Raw genomic sequence first — 12,450 nt, forward strand, 5'->3', positions numbered from 1 at the left:
TTCTTCTGAGCAGCTGGAGTCCCTTCAAAGCGCTCCACACTATAATGAGGACGCCAAGGAACTGTACAACCGCATGGCTGAGGGTATCCAAGCCGGAAGAGACCTAGCCGAGATCCGGGCTGAGTTTAACAAATGGCTTCAGGAGTTTGAGTTAAACGGCGACGGCCTTAAAGGAGACCAGGCTGGCGGAGGAGCTGAAGGACATCAAGATGCCGAGGCGGGCGGTGAGACCATGGGGGAACAGGACCCCGGGGTAGGGAGTGCTTAGAAGCACTTCTCTTTTTGTAATTGAAGGCCGAGGCCATGACCTCGATTTTCTACTTTTTGTACTTACAACTTTTTTGTGCTTCAATATAACTGTCCGTATTTTTAAATTCCTTTTCATTGAGCTCAATTTTCTACTTTTTACTGCTGCTTTGTCCCCTTATTTTTCACTTATAATAAAATGAAACTAAGTGAAAAATAACTCGAAAAACTGGAATTTAAAAGCACGTACCCTTCAAGGGTAGTATAATTTAAGATTTTCGGCATGCCAGGTCCGAGGCACCCGAAAGCCATCTCGGTATGCCAATTTACAATATCCATTTTGACTGGACTCGATAACACGGTATGGTCCCTCCCACTTGGGGTTTAATTTACCCTGAGACTCAGCTCGGCTGACCAAGTTCTTTCGGAGCACAAGGTCTCCCGGATTGAATCGCAAGTGTTTGACCCGAGCATTGTAGTAGCCAATTAGGATATTTTTTTAAAGAGCAACTTTGGCCGCGGCCATATCAGGCTTCTCTTCGGCGAGGTCAAAGTCAACTCGCCGTTCCTCCTCGTTGACTTCGGTGGCGTATGCTGCCATCCGTGGATTCGGAGTAATGAATTCGGTTGGGACGACGGCTTCGGACCCATAAGTCAAAGATAACGGGGTCTCTTGGGTTGCTGACCTCGGGGTGGTTCGGTAAGACCACAGCACGCTGGGAAGTTCTTCCATCCAGGATGACCCAACCCGATGTAGCCTGGTTTTAAGACCATGAAGGAGAGTGCGGTTGAACTTCTCGGCCTGTCCATTAGCCTGGGGATGTCCAACCGAAGTGAAATGCTGTTTGATCCCCAGGTTTTCACACCACGCTTTGAAAGGATTATCCGCAAACTGCTTGCCGTTATCAGAGATGACCACTCGGGGTAGGCCGAAGTGACAAACCACGCTCTTCTAGAAAAATTTTTGAACTGCTGACCCAGTGATACTCCTTAGAGGTTCTGCCTCAACCCACTTGGTGAAGTAGTCCACTGCTACCACCACGTAGGCATAATTGCCCGGAGCTCTGAGAAATGGGCCGATTATGTCAGTTCCCCATTGCTCGAACGGCCATGGCGAGATGATGGGGATCATAAGATTGGTCGGCTGGTGGTGCTCAGGAGCGTGGTGCTGGCAAGAAGGGCAACTAAGGACCATCACCTGGGCATCTACCCTCATGGTGGGCCAGAAATACCCGAGCAACAAAGCTTTCTTAACGAGCATCCTGTAGCCGACGTGAGCACCACAGAGTCCCTCGTGTATGTCTTGGAGGATCCTCTCTCCCTCTTCTGGCGTGATACACCGCAACCACGGGCCGAGGTACAACCTCTTGTATAAGAGATTTTGTCGAAGAGCGCACCGAGCTGCTTTACGTTGAAGTTTTCTCGACTCAGTTCGGTCTTCGGGAAGCTCCCCCTGGCTGAGAAATCGAATCAAAGGGCCCATCCAGGTGTCCCCAGGGTAGATGGGGTACACGACCTCCCCTAGGTATCCCGGCTCGGCTAAGACTTCCACAAGAACCGTCTTGTTCAAATCAGAAAACGAGGTGGACGTAAGCCGGGAGAGGGCATCAGCCCTTCTGTTCTGAGACCACGATATCCTTTGGATTTCGAAGGACTTGAAGTGCGTCGCCAACTGGAAGACCTAGGAGAGGTAGCGATGCATCACCTCTTCTCTGGCCTCGTACTCTCCCACTATCTGGCATACGACGAGTTGGGAGTCACTGTAGACCAAGATGTGGGCAGTCCCGATCTTACGAGCCAGTTGCAAGTCGGCAATGACTGCTTCATATTCGGCCTCATTGTTTGAGGCAGCAAAGGCAAATTTTAGGGCATATGAGCACACCTCTCCCTGGGGGTTTTCGAGGAGCAAACCTGCTCCACTACCCTCACTGTTAGACGAGCCGTCCACATGCAGAATCCACCGCTGAGGCTCAGCGGTGGCTGGGGTGGACTCGTTCACCTCATCAAAAGTGATCTCGGCTAGGAAGTCCGCAAGAGCCTGAGGTTTGATTGCCGTACGAGGTTCGTAAGACAGGTCGTACTCTCCCAACTCGATGGCCCATTTAGTAAGGCGTCCGGACGCCTCCGATCGTGATAAGACTTGTCTGAGGGGCTGGTCAGTTCTTAGACAGATGTGGTGGGTTAGGAAGTAGGATTTAAGCCTGCGGGCCGCATGAATTAAGGCTAGCACAAGTTTCTTCGCTTGTATGTACCTGGTCTCCCGACCTCGGAGGACCCGGCTGACGTAGTAAACTGGAACTTGTACACCTTCCTCCCTTATCAGCACGGCACTGAAGGCTTCGACTGCGGCCGATAGGTACAGGAACAACCTATCCCCTGGACGAGGTGAGGTGAGCGTTGGAAGGTGGTGAAAGTAATCCTTCAGCTGCTCAAACGCCTGTTGACATTCTTCAGTCCAGGAAAAGTTGTCAGCTTTCTTCAGAACCTTGAAAAAGGGCAACGACTTGGAGGCCGATTGAGACAAGAACCGGTTCAGGGCTGCCAACCGTCCTGTAAGCCTTTGCACATCGCGGATACACCGAAGTGGAGACATTTCCTGGATTGCTCTTACCTTATCCGGATTCGCTTCTATGCCTCGCCTGGAGACGAGGTAACCCAAGAATTTTCCCGAAGTGACCCCAAAAATACACTTCTTGGGATTTAACATCATTCGGGTTCTCCGAAGGACATCAAGGACCTCGTTCAGGTCAGCCAGGAAAGTAGAAGTCATCTGGCTTTTGAGGAAGATGTCGTCCACATAGGCTTCGACATTTCTGCCGATCTGGGACCTAAAGGCTTGGTTAACCAGGCGCTGATATGTGGCTCCGGCATTCTTCAGCCCGAAGGGCATGGTAGTATAACAGTATGTATCTCGGTCGGTGTAGAAGGCCGTCTTCTCTTGATCTTCTTGACTCATTCCGATCTGATGATACCCCTTGAACGCATCAAGGAAACAAAGGACCTCATAACCCATTGCCGAATCCACCAGGGTGTCGACTTTGGGCAATGGGTAGCAGTCCTTGGGGCAGACTTTGTTGAGATCGGTGAAGTCGACGCACATTCTCCAAGCCCCCGTGTCCTTCTTGACCATGACCGGGTTGGATAACCAGGTCGGATATTGGACCTCCCGGATTATCTTAGCAGGTAGGAGCTTGTCCACTTCTTCTCCTACAGCTCGGCTGCGTTCAGGGCTGAGATGCCTCCTTTTCTGTTTGACCGGGCGTGCTTGGGGGTCAACGTTCAGCTCGTGCACCATGAGGTGATGCGGGACTCCTTGGACCTCATCTGCGGCCCAAGCGAAGACGTCCTGATACTCTATGAGGAGGTTCGCCATACCTTTCTTGATCGATCCAGGCAGATGAATGCCGATGCGGACTGTCTGGTTCGGCCTCATGGGGTCCAGGGAGATTTCCTCCACCTCATCTCCTGTCTCCAGCCTCGAGGGCTTCTCAGATTGCTGAGGATCGATGCAATTTATCGAAAGTATGTTTGACCTCCTTTCGGACCTCGTATCGGAGGCCGACGTGGAAGCTGCTTGTAAAGTGGCGAGGTAGCACTCCCGGGCAGTGCAGACGTCGCTGCTGACCTCGGCTACCCCTGCGGGGGTAGGAAACTTAAAGTTTAGGTGGTATGTGGAGTATACCGCTCGCAAAGCATTAAGCGTGGGTCGACCTAGAAGCAAGTTATACGGGGAGTCAGCCTTTACCACCACAAAGTTGACTGGAATGGTTCGACAACGAGGGTGATGCCCCACAGTCACTGTCAGAATCACCATCTCTTCGGGATGCACGACGTGTCCCCCGAACCCTACCAGGGTGGTCCTTACTGGGGTCATGCATCCCCTGGCCAACTTAAGGCTCTCAAATGTACGGAGGTACATGACGTCCAACGAATTTCCCGGGTCAATGTAGACCTTCTTCACAATATAATTGTTGGTAAGCACTTCAATCACCAAGGTCTCGTGACTACTAGAGGCAGTTGGGACAGGATCACTGGGCCCGTAGGAGATCACCTCGGATAGGCGAGAGCTTGACTCGGCTTGATCCGGGTTAGCTTGCCTGTAGGTCCTCTTCCGGGAGTTCTGACTATCCCCTCCCGTTGGACCTCCGGCGATAGTGTTGATGACTCCAACAATGTTTGACTCATATCCTAGCCCCTGACCTGAAGATCTGTCTCGAAGAGGCCCTTTTGTCTCCCTAGGATCCTTTCGTCCATCACGTCGGGATTCATTACGATGACCTCCCCCTCGGCGGATGAACTGCTTTAGATGTCCTTACCTGATGAGGTTCTCAATCTCCCTTTTGAGGTCGTTGCATTCCTCAGTCTCATGCCCGATGTCTCGGTGATACAGGCAGTGTCGCGCCCCATTTTTTATAAGAATAATTAATTTAGTTAAGGAAAATGAATTTTTGATTTAAAAAGAAAATGAAAAATTATGGGTCTAAATGGGACTTGAAAATGCGACGATTTGACCCAAAATATAGTTTAAAAAGGGTTTTTGAATGAAAAATCGGAGTCGCCACTTGGTATTGAGTTGAGGTGTACCAAGTCACCTAAAAATGAATTTTAAAGAAAAAAAGTAGAAAACCCTTTTTAAATGACTCCAAATCTATGAAAATCAGAGAAAAAGATTCGGGAGTCACATTTGAAGAAAGGGAAGGCAAGGATAAGAATCCAAGGCACCCTTTCAATCTAGCCAAGGCTAGTTGCCCGATTTAGTCAAAGATTTTCTTATTTTAACCTAAGAATTTATCACATTTGGATGTACTATATGAATGCATACCCTAGACCTAGGAGGGTGTCGGGGGGTCGAAATGTATCTTCAAAACTTACTTGGTGGTACCAATCACATTAATTGTGACGCCCAATAAGGACTTTTCGAAGAAGTCACGAATAATGCAAGTCATGTGAAAATGAGTGGAATGAATGTAGGCAATGTGAAAACATGAGTTTGTATGAAGTGAAAGTAATAAAAGACAATAAATGTGTAAGTGGAAGTGTGCAAATGGATGTACAAGGTGAGGTATGTAAAGTGATAGTATGAAGTGCATGTGTGCAAGTGATAGTATATAAAGTATAAGTGGTAGAGTGAAAATGTGCAAAATAAGAGTTGTGTGAAGTGAAAATATGGAAACGGGAAAAGAATGTGAAGTGTGAGTGCAAAGTGATAGTGTGAAGAGTGAATAATGTAAAAAGTAGTGGTGTGTGAAGTGAGAATGGTGAAAGTGATCATGTGCAAAATGAAAATGCATGAGCCCTAGAGGAATGCAAAATGGGTACGGGGGGAACCCTAGACTGTGACTCAATTTTTCCTTTAATAGAGAGAATACGAGCGTGCTAAGACTAGAAAAAGCCAAACTCGTCCATATCCCATACTTAAGGGGTCTTTCCCTATCTAATCAAACAAATGCCCTACCCTAATTCTATTTCTTAAATGAAATGCAAGTCTAATGTTATGTGTTCATACAAAGGGGTAAGGAATATACATATGGGGGAAGGAATATATGTGTAGGAAGGATGTCATGCAAAAAATGATAAAAGACCCTAAAAAGTGAAAAAATGCATGAGATGAAATGTTTATTCACACAACCATGCTCTAATGCTCGAAGGGTTCCTAAGGGTCTAGTATTGGACTAGCCCATATCTATGAATTCCTACTAGCATTGGACTAGTGAAAAATCGGAACAATGAGCCACAACTGGCGTTGGACTAGTGTGGATTCGGGAAAGGGACCACAACTAGCGTTGGACTAGCGTGGTGATGTCACACATTCATTGCAATCAAATAAATCATGTAAAGTATAATAAAGCAAATAAACACATAAATCACATATAGCACATAACACATAAGTATGGTATCTAGATGCAAGACCCTAAAAAAGCAAGTAACACACAACACATAAGCATGCAAAAAACACACAAGACAAATGAAGCAAATGAACCCCTAACTATTACACTTGGGGATGCCCTACTACAATCTAAGGGGAAAAGAATAAAATAAAATAAAATAATTAAATCCCTAACTATTACAACTTCGGCATTCAAGTGCCTTTCAAATGATCAAAATTAAAAGTAAATATACAAAACTAAAACAAATAAAGTGGATAAACAGATAAATAAATAAAATGAAAACATTCAAAAGGCATGCAATTAAGCTCATGTAGTCATATAAGTGCGCACATAGGATCAAATAAAGTAAGAAATAAAGGATAGGGTGTACCTCCCTTGAGTTGGAGCCCTAACGAAGTGAAATTACTTATTTGCCCTCCAAAATAATAAAAAAAAAAGTCAAGGCATCACTTTAAATAAGAAACCATCACATGAAGTGGGAATAAGCATAAAATTGAATCAATCAAAAGGCACTTAAAAGGAGGCAAATGACCCATGTTTAAAAAATTGAAACAAGTAGAGACTTGCTTGTGAAATCAAAGAAGCACGAGGGGTCAATTTATTGAATGTCAGGGTGTCTAAAAGGAAGAAAAAGTAGAATTAACGACTCAAGAGTAAACATAGCAAAATCAAAATTTAAACTTCGCAAAAATGGAAGATAACCCATCTGTTATAATTAAGCAACAAAATTACCAAAATTCTACTAAAATCCGAATTAAACTAAGAATTATCAAGAATCGTTAAATGCTCAAATTTCATCTTACAACTCCTAAACCAACTGCCCAAAACAAATTAGAGCATATCAAAGGAAATTAACATTTGAAAGGGACCAAATTAATTGATTTTCCAAAGTTTCTGGGCCATAAAGGCATTACATGAAAGAACAGGGGTCAAAGCGCAATTTATAGGAATTATTTCATGCAGCCTATGAAGACTTCATCTTCTTCGTTGGGTTGCTTTGTGCTGCAATATTTCTAACGCAACTTCGCGGCCATTTTTCTCAAGGTTTAAAGCCCAAATGCCAGAGACTTATATACCCAAATTACAGACAAAAAAATCCATCCCAATTTCATGCAATGAATTCTGACAAGATAGATTGCAAAACAAACGGGCAGATTGCGGGCTACGGAAAAAGAAAAACAGCAAGAAAACTGAAAAAACAAAGCCCAGGAACGCGAAAACAAATGAAAGTGAAATGAGTTGGAGCATTGTTTTGGGGTGATACCTGATGAAGACTTTTTTCGAAATCAGGACAGGAAACGCCGTGAAAAAGAAACCGCTGGAATCGCTTCATTGTGGCGTCGAACCCGTACCAGTGAAATCAAGCAGCGGTTTTGGGGGCAAATTCGAAGACTTTATCAATGTTTTCTGCGAATGATTTCTGAACGAAAACTTCTCCCCTTACTTCCTAGTTGGTGCAGAACTTGAAAATTTCTTGAAAGGAGCAAAGATCAAAGAGATATTAGAGCTCAAAGATGGCTGAAAATCAGCCCTTGTTGCGCAAAATTCTGCAGCTTTTCCTTCATTTCCTTTCTCTTCCCTTTGCAGCCTAGATTGACCCTCAGCCCTCAAGCTTTCTCTCAGATTTCCTATCCTCACTCAATCTGCCAGAAACCATTCTTGCTTCCTCTAGCCGTCTCTTCCTTTTCCTTGTTGGTTCTTCCCCGAAACCCTCGCGTTTCTTGCCTTTTCCTCCCTTTCGCTGTTTTTCCTCTCGACTTTCGTTCCTTTACTCCAGAACTTAGCCGCACTCCTCCTTCTCTCACTCCAACCACCACACCAGATCCTCTATTTCCTCCATCTCCTAAATTCTGTTTGTTCCTCAACCGTAGCTCTCTCTATTTCTTAGTTCTCCGCTGTTTTCTTTTTTTTTCCGCCGTTATCCCTTTGCTCCCCAGATCCTCCTTGCTCTCCCCGTTGTTCTTTCTTCCTCAGTTTTTTTTTTCAGCCGCCCACAGATCTCTGTTGCCCTCTGTTTTTTCTTTAGCCGAGCTTCCCTCTCATTTTCCTCCTTTTCTCCTTTTTCCCGTAACCCCCCTATCCTATTTCTTCCATTTTCCTTTTATTTCTTCCAAAATTTCCTCAGCCCCCCAAGTGTCTCAACACCTCACCTAGAAGGTGTTGTGTTGTCAAACAAAATAAAGGGACACTTGTCCCTATGCATGCCCCTTCCACGTGTCATTTTTTTGCTTTTTCTTTTTCTCTTTTTTTTTTTGAAATTTAGTATGAAGACAAAAATAAATAATAAAAAATAAAGTAAACCAGAACAAACTAAAATAAAAATACAAATAAAAACCCTAGAATTGAAACAAATAAACCTATAAAATTAATTAAACAAATAAAGTTAAAAAATAAAAAATTTGGTGTCTACAGGCAGTAGAGGTTTGAGTTCCTCTTGTCTCGGCTTCCGAACATCTTCGGAGGTGCCTTCCCGAGGTTGTTTTGTTCCATTACGGACAACACACGGGATCGGGTAGTGTTCAAAGGGGTCAACTCAGACTCGGGGATGGATGATTTCCCCTTAGAGATCCTGTCAAACACGCTGCGGCGATCTCGGCCAGGACTTTGGAAGGCACTCCCTGTCCCTGCTTCACTTCGGCCAAGATCTTTCCCCCTTCGGGGGTCAGCCCTCGAGCGGGCGACTTGGACATCTTTCTTCATACGGTTGAGGTCTTCGGCCTGTATGCCCTTCTCGACCTTCAGCCACAGTTCGTGGAGTGTGCGGGGATATTTCTTGTGGATCCCCGTGTTGAATACCCCGGCAACGAGCCCATGGGTAAAGGCAACGATGATCACCTGTTCATTGGGGTCAGGTATTTGCACACTTTTCTCGTGGAACCTTTGGACGTACGACCGAAGTGACTCTCCAGGGTTCTGTTGCATATTCAGCGGATAAGCCGAGGTCCTGATCGTAGGTCGGGATGACACAAACCGATGGAGAAATCTCTCCACTAATTCCCCCAGGGTTGAGATGCTCTTAGGTTCTAAACCCCAGAACCATTTGCGAGTTGTCCCCTGGAGGAACACTGGAAAAGCTCGGCAAATGACTGGGTCAGGGATGCAATATAAGCGGAAAGCTGATATGAAGGCATGGATGTGATCTTCGGGATCACCTCGGCCATCATAAGATTGTATCGATGGGAGTTTGAAGTTTGGAGGAAGCCTTTCCTCATTGATATCATCAGTGAAAGGTAGAGCCCTCATTTAATCCACCCCAGATCTTCCCAAGGGCCGAGGTTCCTCCTCAGGCAGTCGTCCCAAGAGCCCTCGGGAAAATGCCTTAGTCAGGGAGACTACCTTAGAGGTGGCCTTAGAGAATGCCCGTTTTGAAGCACTCCGGCTTAGGTGCCTCCCATCAGACTCTTCTTCAGATGATCCTTCAGGAGACCCATCTGACTTCCTTTTAGAGGACTCCGCCTTTTGCTTGCGTTGTCTCTTAAGGTACCTTCCCAACTCCTCAAAGATGTTAGGATTCTCGGTCACAAACTCGGCCATACGGGCTATGGCGTCTTCGTTTGCGGGCTGAGTCCTTGGGGACTCATGCCCTTCGGAAATATCTTCCTGCTGGGCTGCATTGCTCTGCTCAGCCCCAATAGTGAGAGCTTTCCTGCTCCTAGAACACGTAGGCTTCATATTCTGATGTCTTCACGTTCCCACAGACGGCGCCAATTGAAGAAGTGATTTCTGACCGACTGAAATGAACCAGGAGTGGGGCATGTCCCGGCTAGAAAGGTCACACCGGCGAGGTCACCTGCTTAGGTTACAAGAGGGGCTGAATCCCCCGGTGTAACTCCGAAACTTAAGTTAGTTCGGTATTAAAAGAGCAATATAATGGAGAGTGATGATATAGCTTGTGTTACCAGAAAATGGTCATCCCATTTCTCAGTAGATACGTTGGGTATTTATAGGGGATCGATTGGGAAGAGGGTCTTGCGCAGCACAGGTTCCCAAAGATTTGATATGGACAGCGTATTAAGTTGATTTGATAGTCCGCTGTGGGAAGGCTGCGTCGAGAACAAGTGGCCTAGGTTCAGACGGCAGGTGTAGAGCAGCTTTCGCCGTCATTCAGATACCATGTGTCAGGGTCACACCCCACCTATTGTAGTTGTCGGATACCAAGGCATCACCTCGGCTAATGAATTGTAAATCCTAGCCGAGATGGTAATTGGGTCGATATCACCTCGCTAGGTAGTGGGCCGAGTCGACACTTCCTGGAAGCATCACAGGGTGAGGCCCCGGACTATCCGGGCCGAAACAACCATCCTTAAAGACCAAGGCAGAATTTTCGGTCCCCTTTGATCCAGAAAAATCGTGAGTTTTAGCTCCTTTTTGCAGCTCAAAGTGGTGTCCAAGAGTAGATTTAAGTGTGTATGAAATTTGGTAGGATTTGGGTGAAGATTTGTGAGGTTTTTGTCAGAAGAAATTTTGAAACTTGGAGGTTGTTTGTTGCAGCTGATGGCCGGCCAAGAGAGAGACTAGGAGAGAGAGTGTTTGGTCAAATTTTAGCATCCTAAGGAAGATACAATGTGTGGTGCAAAAATCGCCCCAAAGTCAACTCTCAATAGTGCGCGTTTGGGCTCGATTCCTTTCGAGTTTATTTCTCTAGTGCACTAAACCTCTAATGCACTTATATTCATATAAATATTACTCACTCTTAATTATCCCAAGATAATGGTTTAAAAGTCTCATTAATCGCACGCGTGAAAGCGTATTTCCAAATTTTAGGCGCGTATAAGTGAAACATTCGAGACATCTTATAACGATCACATACCATCTAACTATACTTGAGTATTAAACTAAATTTATATTTAAAAACATTGTAATATGTCCAATTTCCGGAGCTTAACGTACCCCAATTGGCTAAAATTTCAAACACGTTTTCAACTATTTTCATTAGATCGATGCTTCCGAAAATTAATTTTTGAAACAATCACTTTAAAAATATATATGAAACTATAATTCATATTTGTAAGTCTAATAGGAAGAAAATAAATTCGGCAAAAATCCAATAGATAATTAATTGAGCCAAAATTAGGGGTTTTAAAAATAATAATTTTACGAGTCCTCACGTGAATTGAGTATTAATTCCTCCATTAACCTTTTTTAATCTATTATTGCTCATTCTTAATTCTCCAATATTAATACACTCCCGATTCAAGTATAGCCTAGAAAAACGTGTACCCGTCGTTTCGGACTAAACAAATTTTCGAAAAGCGAATTTTTCAACAAAACGCTTTAAAAATATAAAGAGGTGTCGTTCCATATAAATGGATTTAAAATGGTCGAAATAAATAATTCGAAGAAAATAAGTGAATAATCATTTAAATATTCCAGTAATATTCTATAAAAATAAGAAAATTTTCGGGTCCTCACATCCTCCCCTTCTTGAAAGGAATTTCGTCCTCGAAATTCATACTTAGAACAATATCATTCCCTTCATGGTTAAGCCTATCAGATCAATCATTGACTTACATTTTCCAACTCACTCCAAATCATGAGTTGATTACTTTCTTCTGGGAGATTTTAACTTTCAGAAGGCATATCCAATCACCTCATCATATATTATTAATATACATTCTAAACCATCCTTTGAACCATCTGTATAAATCACAAAATCACCTCATCCGCTCGGTAAAGCCAACACAAGTGCATTGGTTAAACGATTTTCACTTTCAAATTCTTCCTCACATTTAGAATCTCAAATAACTTGCAAAGTCTCGTATCCTTAGAAGTCCCTGATCAAACCAAGGTAATATTCGACTACCTCTAAGAACTCCAAATTTCGGTAGGATTTTCTAGTCATTTCCTCTTAAATAGCTTCCACTTAAGCTGAGTTAACAACAATTTCTTCCTTAGATATTATATAACTTAGAAAGGCTATTTCTTCCCATCGAACTCACATTTATTGGACTTAACAAAAGTTAGCGTTCTCTCGGGGTTTGTAAAACTACCATCAAGTACTTTTTTCATGATCTTCTCAACTTTAGGGTATATCAATACATCATCAATAAATGCCATCACAGATTAATCCTATTACGATTTAAAACCTTGATGCATTAATGCAATAATTGCTGCTAATATATTAGTCAACCCAATTGGCATAACTGAAAATTCAAGCATCCCCATCTTGAATTGGAAGTGGTTAAGCACATTAGTTTCTAGGATTCCCGATTGGTAGTAACTCTACTTTAAATCCCTTATTCATTGCTCTTGACCCTTGATTATAATTCTCGTTTATGTGAGGTTATGGAGTATTTGTTCTTAATAGTCTCATCGT

The 12,450-nt window shown here is 44.0% G+C and overlaps 2 protein-coding genes across 2 annotated transcripts; both read right to left on the bottom strand.

Moving 5' to 3' along the window:
• Window positions 1–745: 745 nt before the first annotated feature.
• Window positions 746–7,974, bottom strand: LOC113760293. Its single transcript, XM_027302847.1, has 4 exons — window positions 7,954–7,974; window positions 1,952–4,543; window positions 1,234–1,867; window positions 746–1,116 (listed from the first exon to the last, which is right to left on the bottom strand). The coding sequence occupies exons 1-4, from the start codon at window positions 7,972–7,974 to the stop codon at window positions 746–748; spliced, it is 3,618 nt and encodes a 1,205-aa protein (XP_027158648.1).
• Window positions 7,975–8,540: 566 nt separating this feature from the next.
• Window positions 8,541–9,377, bottom strand: LOC113760294. Its single transcript, XM_027302848.1, has one exon. The coding sequence runs from the start codon at window positions 9,375–9,377 to the stop codon at window positions 8,541–8,543; it is 837 nt and encodes a 278-aa protein (XP_027158649.1).
• Between the last annotated feature and the right edge of the window lie 3,073 nt (window positions 9,378–12,450).

Source organism: Coffea eugenioides, chromosome 2 (genome assembly GCF_003713205.1).
Source record: "Coffea eugenioides isolate CCC68of chromosome 2, Ceug_1.0, whole genome shotgun sequence".
In the NCBI taxonomy this organism is placed as follows: domain Eukaryota; kingdom Viridiplantae; phylum Streptophyta; class Magnoliopsida; order Gentianales; family Rubiaceae; genus Coffea; species Coffea eugenioides.

Coding starts and splice junctions, on each gene's coding strand:
- LOC113760293 (XM_027302847.1), bottom strand. CDS start 7,974: ATGGAGGAAATAGAGGATCTG. Junction 1,868..1,951: donor AGTACGAGGCCAGAGAAGAG/GTGATGCATCGC, acceptor TCGTGGTCTCAG/AACAGAAGGGCTGATGCCCT. Junction 1,117..1,233: donor TGAGGCAGAACCTCTAAGGA/GTATCACTGGGT, acceptor ATCCTTTCAAAG/CGTGGTGTGAAAACCTGGGG.
- LOC113760294 (XM_027302848.1), bottom strand. CDS start 9,377: ATGAGGGCTCTACCTTTCACTGATGATATCAATGAGGAAAGGCTTCCT.